Source organism: Zootoca vivipara, chromosome 3 (genome assembly GCF_963506605.1).
Source record: "Zootoca vivipara chromosome 3, rZooViv1.1, whole genome shotgun sequence".
Classification (NCBI taxonomy): Eukaryota; Metazoa; Chordata; class Lepidosauria; order Squamata; family Lacertidae; genus Zootoca; species Zootoca vivipara.
Genome location: NC_083278.1, coordinates 105,091,993 through 105,116,584, shown reverse-complemented (window position 1 = coordinate 105,116,584; position 24,592 = coordinate 105,091,993). Strand labels below are relative to the sequence as shown.

The following is a 24,592-nucleotide window of genomic DNA, read 5'->3' as shown; positions in this document are numbered from 1 at the left end:
GCGAGGGCTGCGCCTCTAGGGGACGAGCGGAGCGCACCGCTCTCGCCCTATCCTCCTCCTCCTCCTCCTCCTGCCGGGCTCGCTTCCAGCGTGTCTTCATGGGCTTTCTGGCCTCCTCTGCTGGCTTGGAGGAGTCGGCTGGAGCCAGCAGGTGCCCTAGCTGCAGGGCTGCGGAAGCCAAGCAGAGAACAGGGGAAGCGGCTCTGGTGGACCACCGATGGCGATGGCCAGCAAGTGCCGGGGCGAACTTGGGCATTATGGCGTCCTGGGCAAGGGCAAAATTTGGCACCCCACCAGATATTTGTGATTTTCACAATAATTCATTTGGGTACAGCTTAGGGCCCCACTCTCTTGGGGGCCCCCCAAAAAAATTAAAGGAAAAAAACAACTGGGTGTACATTTCCAAAATATAAGATAAAAACCAAATAAAATAAAATAAAACCTACATACAGCAACAGTGCTTTGTGTTGTGTAGGCTCCTCTTTGTTATGTGCAAATGGCTTTAGATACTTATTAGGTCCATAAATTACCATATAGCATATATTCAACACAAAAAGCAGCGACAATTAGTTGTTGACAAAGGACAAAGAGCCCCATTACCTTCAGTAGCTTAGGGCCTCATCAAACCTAAATCCGGCCCTGGTACAGTTGCTTTTCTTTTGGATCTACTCAGTAGCTACACCCATAAATATAGGCAGTGCTTTTTTTCTAAAAAGAATGTTTAGGGGTGCTCTCATTTTCCTACTCATATTGAAATACTGCCCCTCAATAAGGCCAAACTTAGATTCACAAAATGTTTAGGGGTATGCGTACCCCCCAGAAAAAAAGCCCTGAATATAGGTATTGTTATTTTGAACCCCCTCGGCTTGGCGCCCTGTGCGGGGAACAGCCTGCAGTGCTCTAAATCGGACGCTGAGTGGCAAGTGTAATTGACTTTCTGAGCTGCAGCAAATGCTAAGCATTTTTGCTATGGAGCAATACTTTTGAAGTTCAGTAGGACTTAACTTGTCCATGCACACCTTATGTAGATGGCATTTCCGTGCGCTCTGGCTTCTGTCCCGGTGTCCCGTTGCGCCAGAAGCGGTTTAGTCATGCTGGCCACATGAGCTGGAAATCTGTCTGTGGACAAACGCTGTCTCCCTTGGCCTGAAGCGAGATGAGCGCCGCAACCCCATAGTAGTCTTTGACGGGACTTAACCATCCAGGGGTCCTTTACCGTTACCTTTACGTGCTGTATATACAGAGCCATAGCTAGGTGATCTTGTGTCCCTGGCAGAACCGTCCAGATTGCGCCCCCTAACCACAGGCAAATTAGCTTTTCTTTCCGCCTCTCCTCCAACCCCCGCCCCCACCTCCACCCATTCAATTCACCCTCTACTTAAAACTATTTCTTATGATGCAATCAATATTTATATTTATGGACATATTTTAAAGCCTATTTTGTGGGAACACCCCCACAGGCCTGTCCCACTGGCGAGGGCCCACCTCACCCCCCCTAGCTATAGCCCTGTGTATATATTCAGCCACGTTCTCACCATACATTCAAAGCACTATGATACCACATTAAACAGTCATGGCTTCCCCCAAGGAATTCTGGGAGTCGGAGTTTGTTAAGGGTGTGGAGAGTTAGGAGGCCCGCCATATTTCCCTCCCAGAGCTGCAATTCTCTGAGTTCCCTGTGAAGAGGGGTTGATCGATAAACTGCTCTGATAATTGTCAGTCTATGAGGAATATACGGGGTCTGCTAATAACTCTCAGCAGCCTGAACAAACTACAACTTCTCTATGGGGAAAACCATGACTGCTTAAAAGTGGTATAGCAGTGCTTTAAATATATGGTGTGAATGTGATCTCAGAGTAGAGCTGTTGAAATCTGGAGCCATTAATTTCATTTGGTCTATAGAGTGTAATGCTTAGTTGCGTAGAACCTCAAGCTTCTCTCAAACTTCTTTCATCTAAATGGTTAAGAAGTGCTTCCTTCGTTCCACATTATAAAGGCTGAATCACTGCTATCTGTCCCCATCTCCCCTGCTCCCCATTTCTGAGAGTCGGAAATATAGCATGACCAAGTGTGACTAATGTGTCTGACAGAAAACAGACTCAGATGCAGAGTCAATGTTTTTTTTAAAAAAATAAAAATATTTGGCTGAGGGCAGATGAAGGTTGGTGGGGCATTTGCCCTAATGGACCAGCCTCTGCCAAGTTTCAAAGGGTATGCAAAACCAACCAGATATTTCCCTCCCCTGCAGTTATTATGTGCAGAAAACTCATTTACAGCATAGCAATGTTATATGCATAACATTTTTTTCCTTCAAACACCCCTTTACTAAGGGGCACAAATTTTAATGTAAGCATGAATGTTCTGCTCACAGAGCTGTTTTTGCATTATTTTATCTGGAGAACAGAAAGCTATCCAACTGAAACAACTGGGACCTCCACTGGCATGCAATGAGCTAACAGTTACACAGAGCATGAAAATTAAATGGATGGGTACCGTTTATGCAAGGTAAAGGGACCTCTGACCGTTAGGTCCAGTCGCGGACGACTCTGGGGTTGCGGCGCTCATCTTGCTTTACTGGCCGAGGGAGCCAGTGTACAGCATGACTAAGCCGCTTCTGGCGAACCAGAGCAGCGCGTGGAGCGGTACCTATTTATCTACTTGCACTTTGACGTGCTTTCGAACTGCTAGGTTGGCAGGAATATGGGTTCATGCAAACACTGCACCAAATACTATCACAACAGGCCAGCCAGCCAGTTGAGAAATTGGCACGGTTGAGAAAATCCAGAATTGTTGAGATTAAAGTGTCTGTCAAGAAGCTGCTTGGTTGGACAATAGAAATAATAAATGTTGTTGGAGTATATTTTGTGAACCTGGAAACATTGCAGCAGTGAGCACTTTACAGCCTCTATTTGCTCTTGGGTACTAAAGAATCCATTAGGAAAGTAGTTCCTATGTTTTCCCGAACAACTGGCTTTGCTTCTCAGTCAATTGACTAAGATCAAATGTCGGTATCTATTATTATCATTGCAGTATCTGGTATGTCTGGTACTTGTGGACCATTCGTATTAAATATATTTTTGGAACTGGGAGATAGAATAGGAACTTGTTCCATTCGCTCCCTGAATCAACTGGGTATTGCAGTATTCCAGGAATAGTGCACAACAATATTTCTGGTTCCAAATTGGACAAAACTATTTATTCAGGAAAAGAGGCGGCATTGGGAGCAGACCATCAGGCACCTGAGGAAACTTTATTCTGCTTGCCTGGCAAGGAGGAATGGCAGTAGGGATGAAGAACTTAGGATTCAACTGCCACTTTGGGGGCTTCTGGTGCCTGAGGCAGCTGCTTCAGTCCACCTAATGGTTGAGTCAGCTCTGGCTGTATGCCGCTCACAGCAGCCTGGCCACACACATAAGCTCAGACATTTGCTGGTCTTCTACTGCTGTGCACACTCCAAGTCCATGGTCACCCATAGGAGAGGCATCAAGCAACTTGTGTGCCTGTTCAAGACAACAGCTACAAATCCCTGGTGAATCCTAGACTTCCACTGCAGGAAGAAACTGTCTAATGGTAAGAGCTTTTTAACAGTGGAACAGACTGCGTCAGGAGTTCATGGGATTCACTGGACATATTTAAGCAGAGAATAGTAGCCTTTTGTCAGGGATGCTGTAGTTGCAAGATTCCTGCATTGCCATGCTCTCTAGTGTCAGAAAGTCATCCTTGATCTCACATTCATTGCAGCTGAAACAATAAACTGTAATTTTATCAATTTGTTATATATTGAATGAAATGAACAAGTACTGTTCTCCTGGCTTTAAAACCAATTAAAGGTATAATATGTACACAGCCTTACTGCACAAAGCACATTTACACACACACCAAGAATCCTGGGAATTGTAGCTTAGTGGTTTCAAGGATTATTTGCAAAGGTGCATGTTGGGCTTAATTGTATGGTGTGAATGCAGATAATGCTTTCAGTGAGATGGGTGGCAGGTCTATAATATAAGCTTTGGGTAACTTTGACAAACCCTTCAATCTGCACTGCTTTCCCATTTAAAACTCCTGCCTCAAGCATGGCAAATAGACATGCGCTTGACATCCCCCACCCTGCTCAAGGCAAAAGAGGAAACTTTTGTATTTTAAAAATACTTAAGAGACAACATTTTGTTTCACTGTTAATTATGATGCTGCTTTACATATGTACCTTTATTACATTTTTTTATTTTAACTAGTAATGTTGTATGTGATGTTTTAAGCCACGTGGTAAACCATTTAACGGTTCTACCCCAGAAATGTAAAGCAGAACACAAAAATGTGAAAGACAGACATGCATTTAGAAATTATCTAAAAACTAGTGGTTTTCAGCCCGTTCAATAACGGGCGCTAGAATCCTGGGGTTCGGAGAAGCGCTTGCGCAGCGCTTCTCCGAACCCTGGGACCTGTCCTTGCTGTCGGCGGCAGGGGGACAGGAACGGAGGAGGAGAAAGCGCTGCTTTTTCCTTCTCCGTTCCTCTCCCGCAGCCGCCGACAGGAAGCAGATATCCCAGGGTTCGGAGAAGCGCTTGCGCAGCGCTTCTCCGAACCCTGGGACCCGTCCTTGCTGTCGGCGGCAGGGGGGCAGGAACGGAGGAGGAGAAAGCGCTGCTTTCTCCTTCTCCGTTCCTCTCCCGCAGCCGCCGACAGGAAGCAGACATCCCAGGGTTCGGAGAAGCGCTTGCGCAGCGCTTCTCCGAACCCTGGGACCTGTCATTGCTGTCGGCGGCAGGGGGACAGGAACGGAGGAGGAGAAAGCGCTGCTTTCTCCTTCTCCGTTCCTCTCCCGCAGCCGCCGACAGGAAGCAGACATCCCAGGGTTCGGAGAAGCGCTTGCGCAGCGCTTCTCCGAACCCTGGGACCCGTCCTTGCTGTCGGCGGCAGGGGGACAGGAACGGAGGAGGAGAAAGCGGCGCTTTCTCCTCCTTCCTTCCTCTCCCCCAGCCGCCGACAGGAAGGACGCGCGCACTCTCCCCCCCCCCCGCCTCCTCCAACCGCCGCTCCTCACGGCCAGGGAGGGTTGTGAGGAGGCCTTCGCCGGCCTCCACCCCGGCGGGAGCGGCGGTTGGAGGAGGCAGAGTGGGGGGAGAGTGCGCGCGCGCAGTCTCTGCTGTCCAATCCCTGTATCCCTGGGGCACATGCGCAGTGACCCAGGGACACACGGGACATCTGGACGCAGGGACAACATGGACATTATTATATAGGATGACACAGTCTAAAACACTCAAAACACACATAATAAAAAAAAATTTCTTCCAGTAGCACCTTAGAGACCAACTAAGTTTGTCATTGGTATGAGCTTTCGTGTGCATGCAGATTTCTTATTATGCACACATAATTGTTGTTGTTTAGTCGTTTAGTCGTGTCCGACTCTTCGTGACCCCATGGACCATAGCACGCCAGGCACTCCTGTCTTGCACTGCCTCCCGCAGTTTGGTCAAACTCATGTTCGTAGCTTCGAGAACACTGTCCAACCATCTCATCCTCTGTCGTCCCCTTCTCCTAATGCCCTCAATCTTTCCCAACATCGGGGTCTTTTCCAAGGATTCTTCTCTTCTCATGAGGTGGCCCTTGTCGTGGCGAAGGGGCTTGAATAACTCAAAGAAGCTATGAGCTATGCCATGCAGGGCCACCCAAGATGGACAGGTCATAGTGGAGAGTTTTGACTAAATGTGATCCACCTGGAGAAGGAAATGGCAAGCCACTCCAGTATCCCTGCCAAGAAAACTCCATGGACAAAGACAACAGGCACACATAATTAGACCTAGGCTAAAATCCACAATAAGTTTCCTTCTTGATTTCTATGGAGATTTCTCCTTGGGTCCCCAGATGTTATTTGACTACAACTCCCATCATCCCTAGCTAGCAGGACGAGCGGTCAGGGATGCGGGAGTTTAGTCCAACAACGGTCAGTAGCTGGGACAGCTCAAGTCGTTAAATCACGAGCCTCTTAACCTCTGAACAAAAATAAAATAAATCCTGAATCCCCTAGAGCTGGACGATGAACCGCATGGTCCCTTCCAACTCTACAATTCTAACATCTGGGGGCCCAAGGTTAAGAAAGGCTGTTTCACTCTAAGAAATATCCGTGGCACCTCTACATTCCTATCTCTACGGGAGTGACGCAACGTCGTCCGGGCGCAGGATTTTGAACGAGCGTCGAGCGTGCTCACGTCCATTTGAGCGCGTCGGGGACGTGGGGGGGGGACTGGGGCGCATGCGCAAATCTCCGGTGGTCTCGCGCGGGGTGCGTGTCGCGTAAGGCCTTCGCTCTTCCGGCGCGTCGTGCGGCGGGCATTTCCTCGGTCGAGGCCCGTTCGGTACAAGAAGGTCTCCTGTGGCGGCGGCAGTCGGGTTTCGAAAGGGCTAGAAGAAGAAGAAGCCGGGAGCGGGATGTCGGGGCCTACGGGAGGTTCGGCGGGCTCGGCCCGAAAGCGGCTGTTGAAGGAGGAGGACATGACCAAAGTGGAGTTCGAGACCAGCGAGGAGGTGGACGTCACCCCAACCTTCGACACCATGGGCCTTCGCGAGGACCTCCTGCGCGGCATCTACGCCTACGGTGCGCGCGCGGCCCTCTCCGCGGAAGTAGTGCGGCCGAGCGGGGCGGGAGGGAAGGGAAGCAGCTCCCCCCCACCCCCGGGACGGTTTCCGCCGTTATTCTTATTCGGTGCCTTTTATGTATCCTCCTCTGCCCAGGCAGGCGCCGGTGTGAAATTTAAATAACGGCGTTAAGATTCGAAAACAATTCAAAGGAATACAAGATAATTTTTTTTAATGTGGTACCATTGTAATTCATCCCCACGTGTGTTTTCATTGGTTTTTTTTTTTACTTCCATGAAATTTATATGCTGCTTGATTGTAAAAACAAAGCGAATTCCTCGAAACAGGGGAGTCTCCTGCTTAATATCAATTGGCAGGGAGTTCCAAGGTGTAAGTGCTGCCACACTAAATGATCAAGTTCATACAAATGCGGAATGGGTATTATGTAGCACCTATAGCAGTGCCTACATACACTGTTAGTACAGTATGTGTTGTATTGTTACTGCATTCAAAAACATCAGCTACTGTACATCAGTTTTTTTTAATGGGCGCAGTGGTTTTTGTATATTTGCGGGGGGCCTCCCTTGTGTTGGTGTATCAAAGTCTACAAGACACAATACAAAAGGAAAATGGGAAGAGGGTTGTAATGAGAATTGCTGTTGGAAAGTGAGCCCAAGATAGGATTTGTTCTGAAATAAATTAACTTCAAGCATATAAAGCAGTGGTGCTGCTGGACTTGAGCTCTGATCTGCCCCAACTACAACGGGGTGATGGGACGTCTAGTCTAACAACACCTGGAAGGTACCATGTTAGCTACCCTGGATTTGAAGTTTCTTCTTCTTTTCTCCCATAAATGCAAAAGGTTGTATCAGATTTAAACCATACTCAAGAGTAAACCACTTGAAATCAGTGGACTGAAGTTAGTCATTATTTAAGCCTGCTGACTTCAGTGGGTGTACTCTGAATATGATAGTTTGATACAACCCTTTGTTATTTATGGAGACATCAAACTTCCCCTTGGTCATTTGTAGCTGTGTCCCTCATTGAATTTTTACTTTGTGAATTTAGAGACGTACGAAGTTTTCACATTGTCATTGGCCACTTTCATTCCCAAATAATAAATGTTGGCACCTGACTGTCACTTTTTCCGTCCTCTTCCCAGTCTCCTCCCTAGCTCCTATTTCTCTTTAAAATTGAGTGCCAACAGCTATAGATTTCAGTGCTTTGGTTTCTAAATGTTGGTTTTATTACAGTATTGCTCTGGCAAATGTTTTTAGGGTACATCATGTAATTGGAAGGGAAATCTAACCTTTACAAATGAATTTTGTAGGTTTTGAGAAGCCTTCAGCTATCCAGCAGAGAGCTATCAAACAGATCATTAAAGGAAGAGATGTGATCGCACAGTAAGTGAAATTGCGCGCGCGCACACACACACACACACACACAGGACTTTGGGATATTGTCAGACTAAGAATGCAAATAGTTCATTGAATAATAAAGAGTTGGAAGGTGCTCCAAGGGTGATCTAGTCCAACCCCCTGCAATGCAAGAATTGCAGGTGACAGAAGGTAATTCAACCTCCGCTTAGAAACTTGCAATAAAAAAATGGGTTCCTATTTATTTATTTTAAAAGTAATAGCAATCCAATTAAAACTCCCCACTCTAAAGGGGGTCAAAGTCTGCCTCACAGTATTGCTGTGTGTGTTGGTCCTCCACCTCATCCACACAAGCCCTGCCCCAGCAGCCCCCCCCCAAACTCACCAGCTTCATGCTTTACTCAGCTCTTGCCATGTTCTTAAATTGTAAGGAACGATGCTTTTGAATGCACAGGACTAGAGTAAGTTCAAGAGGGCAATTTATGGCACGTTTACTCAAAACTAAATCCTATTGGGTTCAGTGGGACCCGCTCACTAGTAAGCATGGGTAGAACTGCTGTCTCCATGAACCATTTAGAAAGAGACACCTTTACTTGGTGTCTTTTACTCTCTGATGCAATCTCATCCAGCCATAATTCTTACCTGTAGGTATGGTTTTTCATAGATTAAGGTTACCAGACATCCCCATTTCCCAGGGACAGTCCCCGGATTTACAAATCAGTCCCCATACAAAATCCATTGAAGTTGAAAAGTGTCCCCAGATTCATTGAAAAAACTCTGGTAACCTTATCATAGATGGCATTCATAGGTAGCTGTAGGTGACCTCCCACATTAATCTCATTGTGACCATACAGTGAGGGGAAAAGGTATTTGATCCCCTGCTAAATTTGGCCATTTGCCCTCTGACGAAGAAATGACCAGTCCATAATTTTAATGGTAGGTTTATTGTAGCTGTGAGAGACAGAATAACAACAGGGAAACACCCAGAAGACAAAAGTCAGAGATTGATGTGCATTATAATGAGTGAAGTATTTGACCCCTTTGCAAAATAAGACTTAGTACTTGGTGGCAAAACCTTTGTTGGCAATTACAGAGCTCAGACGTTTCTTGTAGGTGGCCACCAGGCTTGCACACATCTCAGGGGGTATTTTGTCCCACTCCTCTTTGCAGATCCTCTCCAAGTCAGTAAGATTTCAAGGCTGATATGTAGCTACTCGAACCTTCAGCTCCCTCCACAGATTTTCAATGGGATTAAGGTCTGGACTCTGGAGACTGGCTAGGCCACTCCAGGACCTTAATGTGCTGCTTCTCGAGCCACTCCTTTGTTGCCTTGGCCATGTGTTTTGGGTCATTGTCATGCTGGAACACCCATCCTAGACCCATTTTCATCTGGAACACCCATCCTAGACCCATTGGCCGAGGGAAGGAGGTGCTCACCCAAGATTTAACGATACATGGTCCCGTCCATCGTCCCTTCGATGCGGTGAAGGTATCCTGTCCCCTTAGCAGAAAAACACCTCCAAAGCATAATATGTCCCCCTCCATGTTTGACAGTGGGGGTGGTGTTCTTGGGGTCGTAGGCAGCATTCCTCCTCCTCCAAACGCGGTGAGGTGAGTTGATGCCAAAGAGCTTGATTTTGGTCTCATCTGACCACAACACTTTCACCCAGTTCTCCTCTGGGTCATTCAGATTTGCATAGGCAAACTGCAGATGGGCCTGTACATGTGCTGTCTTGAGCAAGGGGACCTTGTGGGCTCTGCAAGATCTCAGTCCTTCACGGCGTAGTGTGTTACCAACTGTTTTCATGGTGACTATGGTCCCAGCTGCCCTGAGATCATTGACAAGTTCCCCCCGTGTAGTTCTGGGCTGCTTCATCACCGTTCTCATGATCATTGCAACTCCACGAGATGAGATCTTGCATGGAGCCCCAGACCAAGGGAGGTTGACAGTTATTTTGTGTTTGTTCCATTTGCGAATTATTTTCTCACCAAGCTGCTTGGCAGTAGTCTTGTAGCCTAGTCCAGCCTTGTGCAGGTCTACAATCTTGTCCCTGACATCCCTGGACAGCTCTTGGGTCTTGGTCATGGTGGCTACTTTGGAATCTGCTGGATTGATGGCTTCTGTCGACAGGTGTCTTTTGTACAGGTACTGTAACGAGCTGGGATTACAGGCAAGACCTCTCCCTTACAGCAGGTGCTTCTAATCTCAGCTCATTACATACAGTGAAGATACCAGGTAGCCTGACATCTGGCTGGTTGATAGGGGATCAAATACTTATTTCACTTATTATAACGCACATGAATCTCTGACTTGTCTTCTGGGTTTTAGCAGGGGATCAAATACTCCCCCCCCCCCACTGTATACCTATAACTGTCTAAAATTGGAATCTAGATGTTCAGGAGAATTCTCACTTATTTTGCATGTAAGTTGTAAGTTCTAGTATTAGCTTTATCCATTGTAAACCACTTTTATCTTGGGTTATATAAATTGTAATGCAGATACGTAATTCCAGTAGACAAAGTTTGTTCCATTTAGAATTTATTAGCACAGTATATTAGTCTTAAATTTTATTTGGAGGCTGGTCTCAGGTAGATTTGCGTATCTGGTTTCATTAATGGATAAACTGTCAAAACTATTTTGATAGTACTCAACAAAGTTAATTGTACATGGTGATATTGTTTATGTTTTCAGACACAGCTATTAAAAATACTCTTCTTTCTAGATCACAGTCTGGAACAGGCAAAACAGCAACGTTTTCCATCTCCGTTCTACAGTGTCTGGACATCCAGGTACCTTTGGATCACAAATACCCAACACTTATTTTTGAAGATGCAAATAGTGTTCTGACTAGTTATAGTATATAATCTCATTGTCTTAACATTGAGCAAGGACAACTTTTCAGATTAATTACATTTTTTGAACATTGGATTTCATCCCAAATATAGATGCTTTGTCTCATTAAGGGAGATCATAAGTTGATATGTGAACACTTCAAATTTGAAATAACTTTTTAGAAGGAATGTGAAGGCAGCAACACTTAACTGTTTTGTTTCAATCAGGTTCGTGAAACACAAGCATTGATATTGGCACCTACCAGAGAATTGGCAGTACAGATTCAGAAGGTAAGCAAGATTGTAACTTATGAAAATGGAATGCTGCAGCATCTTTAGGTGCTGTGACAAGCTCTGTTCTCCTTCCACTACAAGCAGCTCAGTAATCTCGGGTGGGTGCAGCATTATATTGAAGCCTCGGTGCCGTGTGGATGCTTCTAGAGCGGCTGCAAATGTTTCTGCAACTGCCTAAACAGAATGGTGCTGCATACAAGTGCCCTTAGAGTTAACTCTTAGCACAATCACAGTGGTCTTTCCTGATTTAAATTCTGAAAGCCCATAATTTGCCTACAGTAGCATCTTGTAATTAGCAGCAAGTCTCAGGCATGGTTTGAAAACACAGGATTGCAGCAAGCTTCCAAATGCTAAGCAAGTTTGAATTGGGTCAGTGCTTGGATGGAAGACTGCCAGGGAGCCCTTTGCATGCCGCCTGGAGTTGTATGATAGAAGAAAAGTAGAATAGCGGCATGATATATATATAGAATGCATTGCGCCATTTAGCACTTTTGAATCTATCGAACAGCTGTAGAAATGGCTGCAGCAACAAGACAAAAGACGTCAAACACTCCTGACTTAGAAAATGAAATAGTATTTACATACAGGAGAATGCGCTTCTTCAGTTTCTGACACATGCATTCACAGGAGATGTCATGGCTCTTGCCAGGGTCCCTGGTTCAGTTACTGTTTAGGTTGTGTAGTACCCTTGAATATAAGCTGTTTGTGTATTTGCTCCTGCAGGGGCTTCTTGCTCTTGGTGACTACATGAATGTCCAGTGTCATGCTTGTATTGGTGGGACCAACGTTGGTGAAGACATCAGGAAGCTGGATTACGGACAGCATGTTGTTGCTGGCACACCGGGGCGTGTATTTGGTGAGAAGATTAATTTTATTAAAGAAAACCAAAGAATTTGCCTTCATGATTTGAGTAGATGCTTGTAAGCTTTATGCTCAAGATACTTTTCAGACTTTAGTTCTGTGCTCCATGTGTGGAACTACAGCTGTGGTTCTTTTACACCCGTCCTCATTCCTCCCTTCCTCTGCACTTTGTCTTAGTTTTAAACAATCTATGAAAGATGCCTATAAACAGAAATACAATGTGGGAACTATAGAAAATTAGGTTAAGTAGTGCTGTTGGTTTATAACTTTTGTATAATCAGATTTTTTTGTGTGTGCTTGGGAAGTATACCACTGCTGTCATAATTCCAATTGAGATCAGACTCCCTTTGCTCCTCTGAGCCATCAGTTTGCAGAATAAGAAGTGACTCTCAGCATCTCTGCTAGATCCCTGTTTCTTGACACAAACCTTAAATCTTTCAGATATGATCCGTCGCAGAAGTCTAAGAACTCGTGCCATCAAAATGTTGGTTTTGGATGAAGCTGATGAGATGCTCAATAAAGGTAAAGAAATATTTTAACCCTGATGTCCTAAACGTTTGCTGCGGATGCAAGTCATGGGGTTCCCCCCCCCCCTATAAAAATCCAAAATCCAAAACACTTCTGCAAATATTTACAAGTTAATATAGAAGACACATGCCAAATCTCTATTGGAGGTGCATTCCACATTGCTGAGCCAATGGCACCAAAGGCTTGGCTTTGGTTTTGGGGACACGGGTGGCGCTGTGGTCTAAACCACTGAGCCTCTTGGATTTGCCAATCGGAAGGTTGGTGGTTCGAATTTCCATGACGGAGTGAGCTCCCATTGCTCTGTCCCAGCTCCTGCCAACCTAGCAGTTCAAAAGCACGCCAGTGCAAGTAAATAAATAGGTGGCAGGAAGGTAAAACTCCATTTCCATGCACTCTGGCTTCCGTCACAGTGTCCCGTTGCACCAGTTAGAAGCGGTTTAGTCATGCTGGCCACCTGACCCAGAAAGCTTTCTGTGGACAAATGCTGGCTCCCTTGGCCTTAAAGTGAGATGAGTGCCACAACCCCATAGTCACCTTTGACTGGACTTAGTCGTCGAGGGTTCCTTTACCTTTCCCTATGTCAAATGACCCTCACCAATTTAGCAGACAACCAGCAATACTCCTACCCAAGCAGTTCCTGGGGTACTCTGGACTTAAGTTGTCTGGGGCTTTGTCAATGAATACGAGACCTTGAACCTGGTTTGGTAGTAAATGGGCAGCCAGTCCATTCTGCACCAGCTGGAGCTTCCAGACCAAGCCCAATAGAGTGCATTGTAATCCAGCCTAGAGGTTACCAACACATGGACTATAGTGATCAGGCATGGATGAAGCAAATTTGGAGTGGCTTTGGTTGTGATAAATGTGCACTAAGGTACAAGAAGGTTCTCAAATGTAACCTCTCTTGTTTGTTTGGTTCATCTAGGTTTTAAAGAGCAAATTTATGATGTGTACAGATACCTTCCTCCAGCAACACAGGTGGTTCTGATCAGTGCCACCTTGCCACATGAGATATTGGAGATGACCAACAAATTCATGACTGACCCCATCCGCATTCTGGTCAAGCGGTGAGTGAGTTCACGAGTTTAGCTCACGTTGGTACTTCCTTCTATATTAGTAGTTCTGAATCTGATGACATTGAGTGTTAAATATCTGAAGTATTTTCTCTGAATGCATTTGATTGTTTCCTTCCTGATCATTGTCCTGCTTCTATTTTAAGAGAAGGTATGAAAACTGGGGTTTTGGCCCCATTGGGTTTTATTGAGGCAGATACAAAAATGTTTTCTAAACATTGTACTTATCATTTGCCTCCATATTCACAAAATGCACTGTAAGGCATGTCATTGTTATCCCCATATTACAAATGGGAAGGTGCAAGCAGAGGCTGAGAACTTATTGACGATCCTAAGGCCACTTAATAGGTTTGTGGCTCAGGTGGGGACTTTCTAGCTCTTATCCACCACATTGTGTCACTTCTCTTTGCCTTGTTAATCGCAGAATCAACTATTGAGTTTTAAAATTGGACAGATTTGCACTATCTTACCATCTGGCAATTTAACTATAGGCATTCCTGTAGACTTGAATGGACCGTTCTAGAGAATAACACTGCAGTGATAAATGTTCAGTTTTATAAATGTAATGTCTTAACAATTTAAAGTCAGTTCAAAATTTCTCCCCCCTCCTGCCTCTGTCCAGTGATGAGTTGACGCTAGAAGGGATCAAACAGTTCTTTGTGGCGGTGGAGAGGGAAGAATGGAAGTTTGATACATTGTGTGACCTGTATGACACACTCACCATCACACAGGCTGTCATCTTCTGTAACACCAAGAGAAAGGTACGTCAGCAAGGAACAATGCCTGATTTAGTCAAGTCATGAATAAAATCATGTTGGCGCTGACAGTTGGGCAGAACTAAAACTAACTCTTATTTTTGGAGGATTACTCCTGCCAAATGTAAAAATTAACTGACTGCTCCCTGGCTCAGGTTGACTGGCTGACTGAGAAGATGAGAGAAGCAAACTTCACTGTTTCATCCATGCATGGTGACATGCCCCAGAAGGAAAGGGAGTCCATCATGAAAGAATTCAGATCTGGGGCAAGGTATGGCAGCAATTTTTGAATATAGCAGGGATGGGGGAACATTTCTGGAAAGAGAGCCATGTTATCCTACTGGAAAGGTGTTAGGTTCCCCCCCCCCCAACAGTGGGCAGAGCATGACCCAGAATTATGCAGAATAAGATCTCAAGCTACTTCCCATGGGAACAGAAGCATATATTTATAATTATTAACTTCATGTTTCGTCTTTCCCCAGAGACCAAGATTGTGTGTGTGTGTGTGTGTGTGTGTGTGTGTGTGTGTGTGTGTGTGTGTTAAGTTGGCCAGTACACTTTGTCTGCCCTCGCTTTGCAAAAGAAAAATGCAGACAGAATGAATCACAGCTGAACAAGTTCTTGTGAAGTAGCTACATAAAACTTTGAAATGAAATTTCATCCTGAAAATTGCATGCATGCCATTGTAAAATCACGGACAACTCTTTGCATATTTGCAGAAAACACAAGTCTGTGGAGACATTTTCCTTTCTACTTGGATCTTTTGCAGTAATTTTTGCAGACAAAGGAACAAGTGTTATTTATGAGGGTCTCTGCAGTTCAGTAACTGCTTTTTTCTTTTTCTTTCTACAGCCGAGTTCTTATTTCTACAGATGTTTGGGCCAGAGGTTTGGATGTTCCTCAGGTGTCCCTGATTATTAACTATGACTTGCCCAACAACAGAGAATTGTATATACACAGGTAAGTGTGCACGTATTTTGAACTCTTATTTTGCAATGGGAAGCTTTGAAAAAGGTTTGGGGGGAGCAGCTTTCCCTCTCCAGCTGTCTAAAATTGGGGGGGGGCAAGTGAAAAGGGAGGTACTTGGATGTTTTCGGGGGATACGTAAGATTTCTTCCAGAAAAAATGATGGAAGATTTCAGAATATAGTGTTTAAAAAGAAAATGCTCTTGCTTTTTTAAGTCCTTCACAAAACTTATATTTAACATGAAAGATGTGTCTTTTAAAAAACTTGTAAGATTAATTATTGTCTAGAACAGGCATCCCTAAACTTTGGCCCTCCAGATGTTTTGGACTACAATTCCCATCATTCCTGACCATTGGTCCTGTTAGCTTGGGATCATGGGAGTTGTAGACCAAAACATCTGGAGGGCCGCAGTTTGGGGGTGCCTGGTCTAGAATATATGGCACGTCTATCATTAGTAGGTTTTTTTTTGTTGGTTTTAAGTTGTTTTTGGTTGCCCTGAACAAAATAAAGTGACTAACAAATGTAATAAATAAATATCAATAATAATAATTAGTAGTTGGTTATGCCACCTTTGATAAACAGCATATTTTTTTTTTTTGCGTGATAGATGGCTTATTTAATTTCACTGATTCTGAGTCCCGCTCTTGCCCCACCAGGATTGGTAGATCAGGCCGCTACGGCCGGAAAGGTGTCGCCATCAACTTTGTAAAGAATGACGACATCCGTATTCTGCGAGACATTGAGCAGTACTATTCCACTCAGATTGATGAAATGCCCATGAATGGTGAGTATCTGATTCTTTGCCTAACCTGGTCCTACTCGGGCAGATAGCCATAATCTTCTTTTGATTTACTGGTTACATTGCATGTATGAAATAAATAGGTGTTCACTAATCAAACAGAAGCTTTGTGATTTCAAGATTGCTGAAGGGAAGGAAGATCCTTCCATCACACACGGCATGCCAGCTCAGTGATGAACAGGTTCCATAATTGTATTTCTGCTGTACAGTACAGACAGTTTAAATTGGACCTGTTGTCCCAGCTGGAATCCTGTTGATAGATGAGAGATGGTGCTATGGAATTATGCACAAATATTAATGCTAAGCAAGCCTGTGCAAATGTTACTCCTGCCATACGTTATAGCAAGGAAATAAAAACAGAACCCTGAAAGTTCAGATAAGCTGCTCTTAAACTTCCATCAGTTCCGTCCACATGTATTCCAAATCAAACAAAGTTAGTTGCATTTTCTTAGCCATATACTTCATAATGGAATATGTGGTTGATATTAGGAATCCAGGGCTCTGTGCTCCTCCATGTTGGACACTATCCACTGTGCCAGACTGTCTCCCCAGCTTTCTGTCTATTGCAATCACGTCCTTTCAGCTGGTCCCTAACCATAATTTCATCTTTGTTCATGCACATAAAGTTGTAAGCCATATGCCAAATGGATGTTTAGCTTGACCTCAAGCAGGCTGCACAAGTATTGTGATAAATACTGTTTGCGCTTTGCTCATTACCATGTCTTCAATATGTTATCTCTTTCTTTAATCTAGTTGCTGACCTTATTTGAAGGAACAGGATGGACTGAAGACTTTTAGCTGTGATTTGTTACAGCACTGGCTGCTGTTCACTGCTTCTTATCTTAAGACCATATTGTTGTAACTCTAAAATAGCTGTATGTATATCTGATTCAGTAAGGCCTGTACTTCTGAATATGGTTCTGAAAGATCAGAGTTGGTGAAAAGCATATTGGAAGCAGCTACAAGTTTGTGATTTTTTTTAAAAAAACATTGTCATTGTGGGAATATCCTAAATGCAGAAAACTGTCCTTTTAATTTTCTTGATGGAAGCTGTAAAAGTAGCATCTCTGTAAATAAGGTGTTCATTGACATCCTACCATCTTTTTTCTGATTAAAACAATGAAGTTTTCATATAAATTCCTTAAGTGGCTTTGAATGAATGGCAACTGGTGCTTTAGAACAAGTATTGGTAGTTCTGGTGTCATGCCTCTCAAACAGGGCCAAATGATTTTTAATTAGCAAGTGAAGAGGTCAATTTAAATGGTTTCTGATAATGCCATTTTATATATTTTTTGATTAAAGGCACAGTGCAGTGCAAGTCTGAATGCACTGTAGACATTTTCATGCTTTTTTCATGTTATAAAATCTTATTTATGTATTTATAGCAGGGAAGTGGTAACTTACAATTTGTGTGTATTGCAAGTACTGATAAAAGGTTTTACGCCATTTTTTACATCAGATGCAGAGGTATGTTAAGATTCACTGCTTTGCTAGAACAGTACAGATGGCCGTACAGTATTGCCACATAGTTATGTACACGCTGAGTTACATTAGTCACTTTAAGCTATCAACTGTTTGGTTAGCAGCATTTGCATGTGGACTTTCATTCTGTTGTGCTTTCTAAATGGGTGAATGCGGTTTCTAACCTTTAGTGACCAACCTGAGCATCATTGTTAAAGTGGTCTTCATTTGAAGTGTGGACCACAATAATGGCTGAGCTCCTCTCCAAGGTGAATTAAATGAAAGTTAGCAGCCCTATTTCCCTCAGTGTTCCTGTACAGAATGCTTACTGTATTTAAACATCCGGGGGGTTGAATCCAGTTAGACAGCTTTTGATCTAGCACAGGGGTCCCCAGACTTACCGCGCAGTGGGCCGGTGCCCGCCACGCCGACCGCGCGGCGGGCCGGAGGGCAGGGGAGTGCGCGCGCAGCGGGCCGGAGGGCGGGGGAGTGCGCGCCCGTGCGCACACGCACACGGGCGGGGGGAAAATCGCCGAAAATCGCTTGTGCGCATGCGTATGGGCCTCCCCCGACCCGGAAGTGCATCGGAAATGACCTCTTCTGGGTCGGGAGAGGCCCATACGCATGCGCAAAATGGATTTTCGGCGATTTTTTGCCGATTTTTCTGATCGTCGCCGCGCCGTAAGAGCGGGCGGCGGGGGTCGTCGCGGGCCGGATTGGGAGGCCGATTGGGCCGCATCCGGCCCGGGGGCCATAGTTTGGGGGCCCTGATCTAGCACATACCTGTTGATAGCTGACTTTTGCCGATTCTTTCTCCCCATTGCAATACCTCTTTAAAATCTGTTCCAGAGAGTTGGGGACACCTTTCAGAACAAGGTGGAAAGCAGTATGAGGCAGCTGAAGGCTGAGTTGTGAAAAATACCCTCCTCCCCTCCTCTTCTTTAGTGGCAGCACCTGCTGGGTCAAAAGCTGTTGGGCTCTTTGCTGTGTAATGAACTTTGACTGGCACTTAAGTTGCACAGAGAACTGAACACAATTTTGTAAAAGTTACATCAACATTTCTAAATAAAAATCATGAGTTTAATTTCATATATACACAATTGATTTTAATGTACCGGAAAATAAATTACAGGAAATAACTTTAAACTGCAACTGAGGACAAAGTTTCACAACAAACATTCCCACTGATTTCCCATGGGGGTGAGATTGCAGTGCTCAAGGCAGTAAATATCACAAAAATATCAAAAAACTCCAAATTGTGTTGATGCATTCACACATTTACATGAGCCACAAACATTCCTTTACAAGGACTGTACTTTGCCTATCACAGAACCAGGTTTTGCCATAAACTACAAAACTTTGATACAAAATTGTATTTATATATTTATATTTTTTACATGCCCTGTGGTTTCTTAAAAAATAACTAGACACACTGTACAGACAATCCTAACTCATTGCTTTGTAGCTGTAGGCAACGGTTTGTTTTTGGATGGATTTTCTCCCCCGCAAGTTGTATTAATGGCATTATATATACATGAAGGCTAAAACTGCAGAGAAAATCTGCTCTCGTTTCTCAATACGCATATCCTGTAGGACAAGGTCTCCAAAGTTTAAAAGGCAAGACAATGTACACTTGAAGATAGCTTCCTTGGTTACAATTGTTACCTCTAAATGTAATTTCTGTGGAGATAATACACATGCATTTGGGTAATACTGGTAGAAAAGGCAGAAAAGCAAGGAGTAGCTAAATGTAGTGGCTCAAACATGACTCCGCAGCTGACTGCGACCGCTGATATGTCAGCTGGATTCATCATGTTAACGGTTTACAAGTGTTCACAAAGTTAAAATATTTGATGGGATATTTTGTGGCTACATACATTCTGTTAAAAGATTTCCTTGTATAGGCTCGATAAATTACTTCCCTGAAAAACCCTTTTACAGTGGATATGTTTCTGCAAGACAGAGCCCACATCACCTCCCTGTGGGTACACTATTGTCGTAGCCAATATTGTCGTAGCCAAGACCTCACTTTCCTGTTATTTGTTGCCCTGGGCTGTGTCTCAGAAGCAAAAAACGGAGAAAGCCTTAAAAGCCATCAAAACTTCCTACCCTGCACCCGCACACACACACACACCCCACAATGTGACGGCAGCAAATTGAGAAGCCAGTCAGAATAATCTACTTCTCTAGAGTCAATGTAAACTTTGGTTTATTGAGTTCTCATTGTACAGCAAGCAATTCTAGGATGGGCAGGCAGATGAAAGGAGATGAATGGTCAATCTGTCTTTAATCTGGTATGCTGAGACATCTGTTCAGTCAGGCCTGCTTTGAGAGAGTTTGTAACCGATTGTCTCATAGTATCCTCAATCAAATTATCACCAAGAGGTTTTATCACCTGCAGCATGAGAAATGTACAAAAATAAATAAAAGTAACTCAAAACCCCAAACCCGCTGAAACATAAAAAAAGAAATTAGAAAACAAATTAAAATCATTTATGAAATGCATCCCAAAGTATAATACAAAAAGGAAAAAAAAGATGAGTTTGGCTACCAGCATATGGTTAATAATTTCCAGAGCATTAAGTGGTTTCCTCCTATGTAGTATTTGACTGAATCCAAATCACTTTACAATTCCTAGAACATCAGGTGCAATTTCATACCCTATAATGCAGCGTCAACCTGGTATGTTTATATCATTTATGTAAAGTGGGCCAGATGGTCCTGCTTACTGTCTATATGAGTTAAGTGTGAACGCTTCAGAAAGAAAAAGAAAAGGGTAAAAATACTGGCTAATTTTTCTTCTTGTTATTGTTGGATGAGAGCCGCTGCCGTTGTGCTGAGGTAAGAGCACGGCGAATCACTCGACGTCTAACAACTTCAAAGAATTTGGAACACACCTAAAACATGGAAGCGAGTTGTTAGAAAAGCAGTTGACAGAGAGCAGGGGGAAGGGGAAAGCAGTCTGGGTGTTAAAGATAGTCCCCACTGATATTCTCACCTTCTTGGGACTCCTCTGAAGCAAAGGAAGAAAGAGACAAGAGACAGGAAGGTGTAAGATCAGTAGTGAAGGATAGGAGTTAGACACTGAACAAGACAGCTTTTGCTTTCAAAATGTACAGGCTGATTTTGTAGGCTGGGGTCTGCCTTTTAAATACTAATTGCTGGGCCTTAAGTTTAGAACAGATTATTCATATTCACAAAAGGTTTGTTGGCAGTTCTATGCCACAATCTACCAAGGTCTTGCACTTCAAGAACAGTAAAAAAAGCTTTCTCCAAAAGTTAATGAAAAGCACCTGGCTATTAGCGGTACAGGATCTACTGTGTATGCTGAAGATACAGGTTCAGTTCCCAGCATTTCCAGGTAGGGCTGAGAAACCTAGAGAGCTTCTGCCAGTCAGTGTTGACAATACTGAGCAAGATGAACCAATGACCCAACTCTGTATAAGGGAGATTCCCAAGTTCCTGGACATGGAGCAAGTTTTAATCAGTAAAAGGTCATTTCCATGAGAAGAATCAATAAGCAAGTGAGAATTTAAAAACATTCTGAGTAAATCTATAGAACCTGCTATGTACTATATCCATGGGTGGCTTTGCAGTAGTGGAAGCTGGGGCACCCAATTTTCTAGAGCCCCCAATCTTGCCGCAGCCCATCAAGCCATACTGCAAGCTGTTTTGGAGGGTCCCCCAAAGTGCAGGGTGCCCAATTCTGCTAGGACCAAGCCACTATTGGATACAACCCTTTTCCCCCCCCCAAGCCCCATCAGTAAAGGTAAGGTCTTCAGATGAACCAGCAGAGGTGTTCATTTAGCACATGGGGTACAGAGGTTTCTACTATATTGTCTACAAACAGCAGAACTGTAGATGGACCATGACAGGACTGCTTGAATCATGTATCTTTGGTAACTGGTTGGCCACTAGGGATACTGGACTAGATCAGGGCTCTTGTGCTCTTTCTACATCTTAGTGATATTCAGTACCCAAATCTTATAAAGGTTGTTTGTGGGAGGCAACATCCTAGTTCTATAAAAGCTCGGAGCAACCTTCCTGCTCTTACACCTCTAAAAAAGTGGATCTACAGCTGCTCCTGGCTGCAAAATTCCAGTTAGCCAGCAGGTGGCAATATAAGGGCATCCTTTTAGTCATGCAACAGGACTCAATAATACAGTAATAGAAAAAATGACGCTTAGGCAAAGTCTAATCTTGGTTAAATAATGAGGGGATTCAACATGTGTACATGAAAAGCCACAAAGTACAAAATCATTCAGACCCAATGGTGTGTGTTTTTGGTTCATTCTTTACATATTTACAATTCAAGATTCCTCCCATCTCTAGTTTCAGATTAAGGCTGCACTCCAAAACACACTTTACTAGGAGTAAGCCCTACTGAACACAGTGGGACTAACCTCAGATATAACATGCAAAGGATAGTGCTAAGGGAACAATTAATTAGTTGTTGAGAAGCTCTCAAATGTCTTGGAAGCTGTTGCAGCAGAGCACAATGTGGCTTCTTTTGCTCAGGTTTAATAAATAAGAATTCATATGAAAAAATTTTTGAACAAAGAACTCGGAAACCCTTTGATGAAGTGCATACATACCTTGAGGTGGCCAGCTATTGATGGCTCATAGTCCTTCCCTTACACAATAGGAATTTTAATGAAAAACCTCCTACAATGTGCCTAATTAAAGTTTTATGCTTGTCACATTCCAATTCCAAATCTCCTGCTGACGTGTTTATGCACTTAGTCTGTATAAGTCTTTAAGAACTGATCATTTTATGAATGAGCAATTTTAGTGTGCAGTAAACAAGCTAAAGTATGCTACAGCAGATAGTCCTATAATATACTCAAGCTCAACTTCCATGAATTTTCCATTCACTGTCATGACAACCAAATATGGAATCGGAATTGCTAGGCTCTTCAAATACCCATCCTTTTTAGAAAGACAGTTCTTACTTACCTTTTAAGAGTGTAAACCAAACCTGTGACTTTTATGGACACATACACACACGGGGAGATGAACTCACTTGACTACCTCTGCCTTCTAGGGATTTTCAAAATCTGGTTGTAGGATTGGGCACAGAGATACTAAAAAATATTATGGGTGTATTTCAAAGGCTATTTCCACCAGGTTCATTCTCTAGTGATTTATTTCTGGAGTTTGTTCTTCATTCTTGCAGGAGGGGCATTTACACCAACTACTGCTCAAGAACAGCAAAGTTGGGGAGTTTCTTCCGGAATGAAAACTTTTAGATCAAAGGTACCCACCTGATCCCATAGTAGCTCAGCCATCTGATCAATGAGTGTTCCAACTTCTCTGAATTCCCCAGAGTATTTAACGTATGCCCAAGTACAAAGGGAGACGAGTGCGACCCCCATTACAAGGTTACATAGGGTAGCTATGGAGTTCATTCCAATGAAGCCAGTCAGTCCTGAGATTATGTACATAGCAAACATAACAGCAAAGAGAGTAGCAGGGGTACGGGCAGCATAGAAGAGGTTCTTGCCATCGTTGTGCTTCACAAAGTTTGCATAGACTTCGTCGAGCTCTTCATCAAGCTGGTCCTGGTAACGGCGACAGAAATCCTCACCTCCCATCTTTTTCACAGAACGGAATTGTTTTATGGCAAGCTCTTTTACATCTTGGTGCTTTCGCTCTAAGTCTGCAGGAGCAATATAAGGCTTATCTCCTCCACAAACCTGTTGGAATAAGCAGAATTGACCTATTAGCTCACATTAAGTTAGAACTCCCCTAGTGTTACAGGGGTACGAGGGCTACAGATGTCAGTTACCACTAAAAAAAAAAAAGATGCTGTGTTTATTATATTGGACAAGGACTGGGGAGATCTAGTTTCAAATCCTCGCTCAGCTACAAAGCTCACTGGATTACCTTGAACCAGTCACTATCCCTCAAGACCAGCCTATCTCACAAGGTTGTGAGGACAGTGAGAGGCAGAGAACCATGCATACCTTTGCAGAAAAGGCAGGATAACTTTAAGTAAATAAAAAAACAGGAGGTGAAGGAGGAAGCTTCCCTTCACTGCTCCTTTTAAAAAATGTAGTAGCTCTCCAGCCATCATCTTCGGAAAGACGGCTGCTTGTGCCCAAATCAGACTGACGCATGTGGAGCAAGTGCAACCGAAGGGCATTAATGTGTTAATTTTACATCGCCTTTATATATATAGCACCACATAACAGCTCCAGAGCCATTCACGATCCTTCCAGTGTACTAGCTAAGCAATTCATCCAAGCGCTGATGCAGGCATAACATCCATGCTTAAGAGACCATGCTGCGGAATCAGTCTTCCTTACCAGCCGTCCCCATTTCTTTTACAGTGGTACCTCTACTTACAAATAACTCTACTTACGAATTTTTCTACTTACAAATGGAGCTCCGTCTGCCATCTTGGATGCGGTTTAGATTTTTTCTACTTACGAATTTTTAGATAGGGTTGCTTCGACTTACGAATTTTTTCTCCCAATGCTATGGGATTCGACTTACAATTTTTTTCGACTTACAAATGTGTGTTCGGAACGCATTAAATTCGTAAGTAGAGGTACCACTGTACCTCCCTCAAACCTCAACATCACAATTTGTAAGTTTCTCTGTAGTAACATTAATCTTGGTATATTCAGGTACATTTGAGGGGCATTATTCCCCACCCCCTTTAATATTTCCCCCACTTCCTTTTCTGTGTTAAATTTGCAAATAAAAAGTAAAAAGTCTGAGATGTAGCTCAGACTTTGTTTTATTTATATACTGGAACCAGGTGCAGAGAAGAAGCTCACGGTGTCTGTATTCAGAAATAAGGAACAGGGTGCACCTTTCTCAAACATCCTTGACAATCCACTGCAAATCACTCAGAGATTTATTGGTAGATCTGGATCTACCTACTCTTGGTTTATGAGATCTAAGCTCAAATATCCACCCAGTGCAGAGCAGTTCTTAGATTAAACTAAAAGCATGCAACGTATGGTCCATTCACATCAATACCTGCTCCATTCCTTTGTTGTAAGTATCTTTTGCTCCAGCTACCGCAGCAAGGTTGTTGGCTTCTGCTGTTGCCTTAAGTTAAAAAA

At 43.6% G+C, this 24,592-nt stretch overlaps 2 protein-coding genes and 1 non-coding gene across 4 annotated transcripts in view; 2 read left to right on the top strand and 1 right to left on the bottom strand.

Annotated features, from left to right (window-relative positions):
- Positions 1–2,972: 2,972 nt before the first annotated feature.
- LOC118083270 (U2 spliceosomal RNA) lies at positions 2,973–3,165 on the top strand. Its single transcript, XR_004692352.2, has one exon. It is a non-coding gene; the product is annotated as a U2 spliceosomal RNA (small nuclear RNA).
- Positions 3,166–6,253: 3,088 nt separating this feature from the next.
- EIF4A3 (eukaryotic translation initiation factor 4A3) lies at positions 6,254–17,925 on the top strand. The gene is made up of 12 exons (XM_035111047.2): positions 6,254–6,592; positions 7,904–7,976; positions 10,673–10,739; positions 11,010–11,072; positions 11,799–11,931; positions 12,378–12,458; positions 13,387–13,528; positions 14,157–14,295; positions 14,445–14,560; positions 15,142–15,249; positions 15,913–16,040; positions 16,809–17,925. Exons 1-12 carry the CDS (start codon positions 6,427–6,429, stop codon positions 16,823–16,825), a joined length of 1,233 nt encoding a protein of 410 aa, XP_034966938.1. The 5' UTR covers positions 6,254–6,426; the 3' UTR covers positions 16,826–17,925.
- Positions 17,926–18,595: 670 nt separating this feature from the next.
- Positions 18,596–24,592, bottom strand: part of ATL2 (atlastin GTPase 2) — a 28,010-nt gene continuing 22,013 nt past the window's right edge. For both annotated transcript variants that reach the window (XM_035111046.2, XM_060273078.1), the window contains exons 11-13: positions 24,507–24,578; positions 22,781–23,212; positions 18,596–19,911 (exon numbers count right to left, since the gene is read on the bottom strand). In XM_035111046.2, the coding sequence (XP_034966937.1) occupies positions 19,792–19,911; positions 22,781–23,212; positions 24,507–24,578 (624 nt within the window). In that variant the 3' untranslated portion in view covers positions 18,596–19,791. The remainder of the gene's footprint in view (positions 19,912–22,780; positions 23,213–24,506; positions 24,579–24,592) is intronic.

Bases quoted from the DNA above. Each gene is read 5' to 3' on its own strand.
- EIF4A3 (XM_035111047.2), top strand. From the start codon at position 6,427: ATGTCGGGGCCTACGGGAGGTTCGGCGGGCTCGGCCCGAAAGCGGCTG. The intron at 13,529-14,156 runs GTGAGTGAGTTC...GCCTCTGTCCAG, and splicing joins ATCCGCATTCTGGTCAAGCG to TGATGAGTTGACGCTAGAAG. The intron at 14,561-15,141 runs GTATGGCAGCAA...TTCTTTCTACAG, and splicing joins GAATTCAGATCTGGGGCAAG to CCGAGTTCTTATTTCTACAG.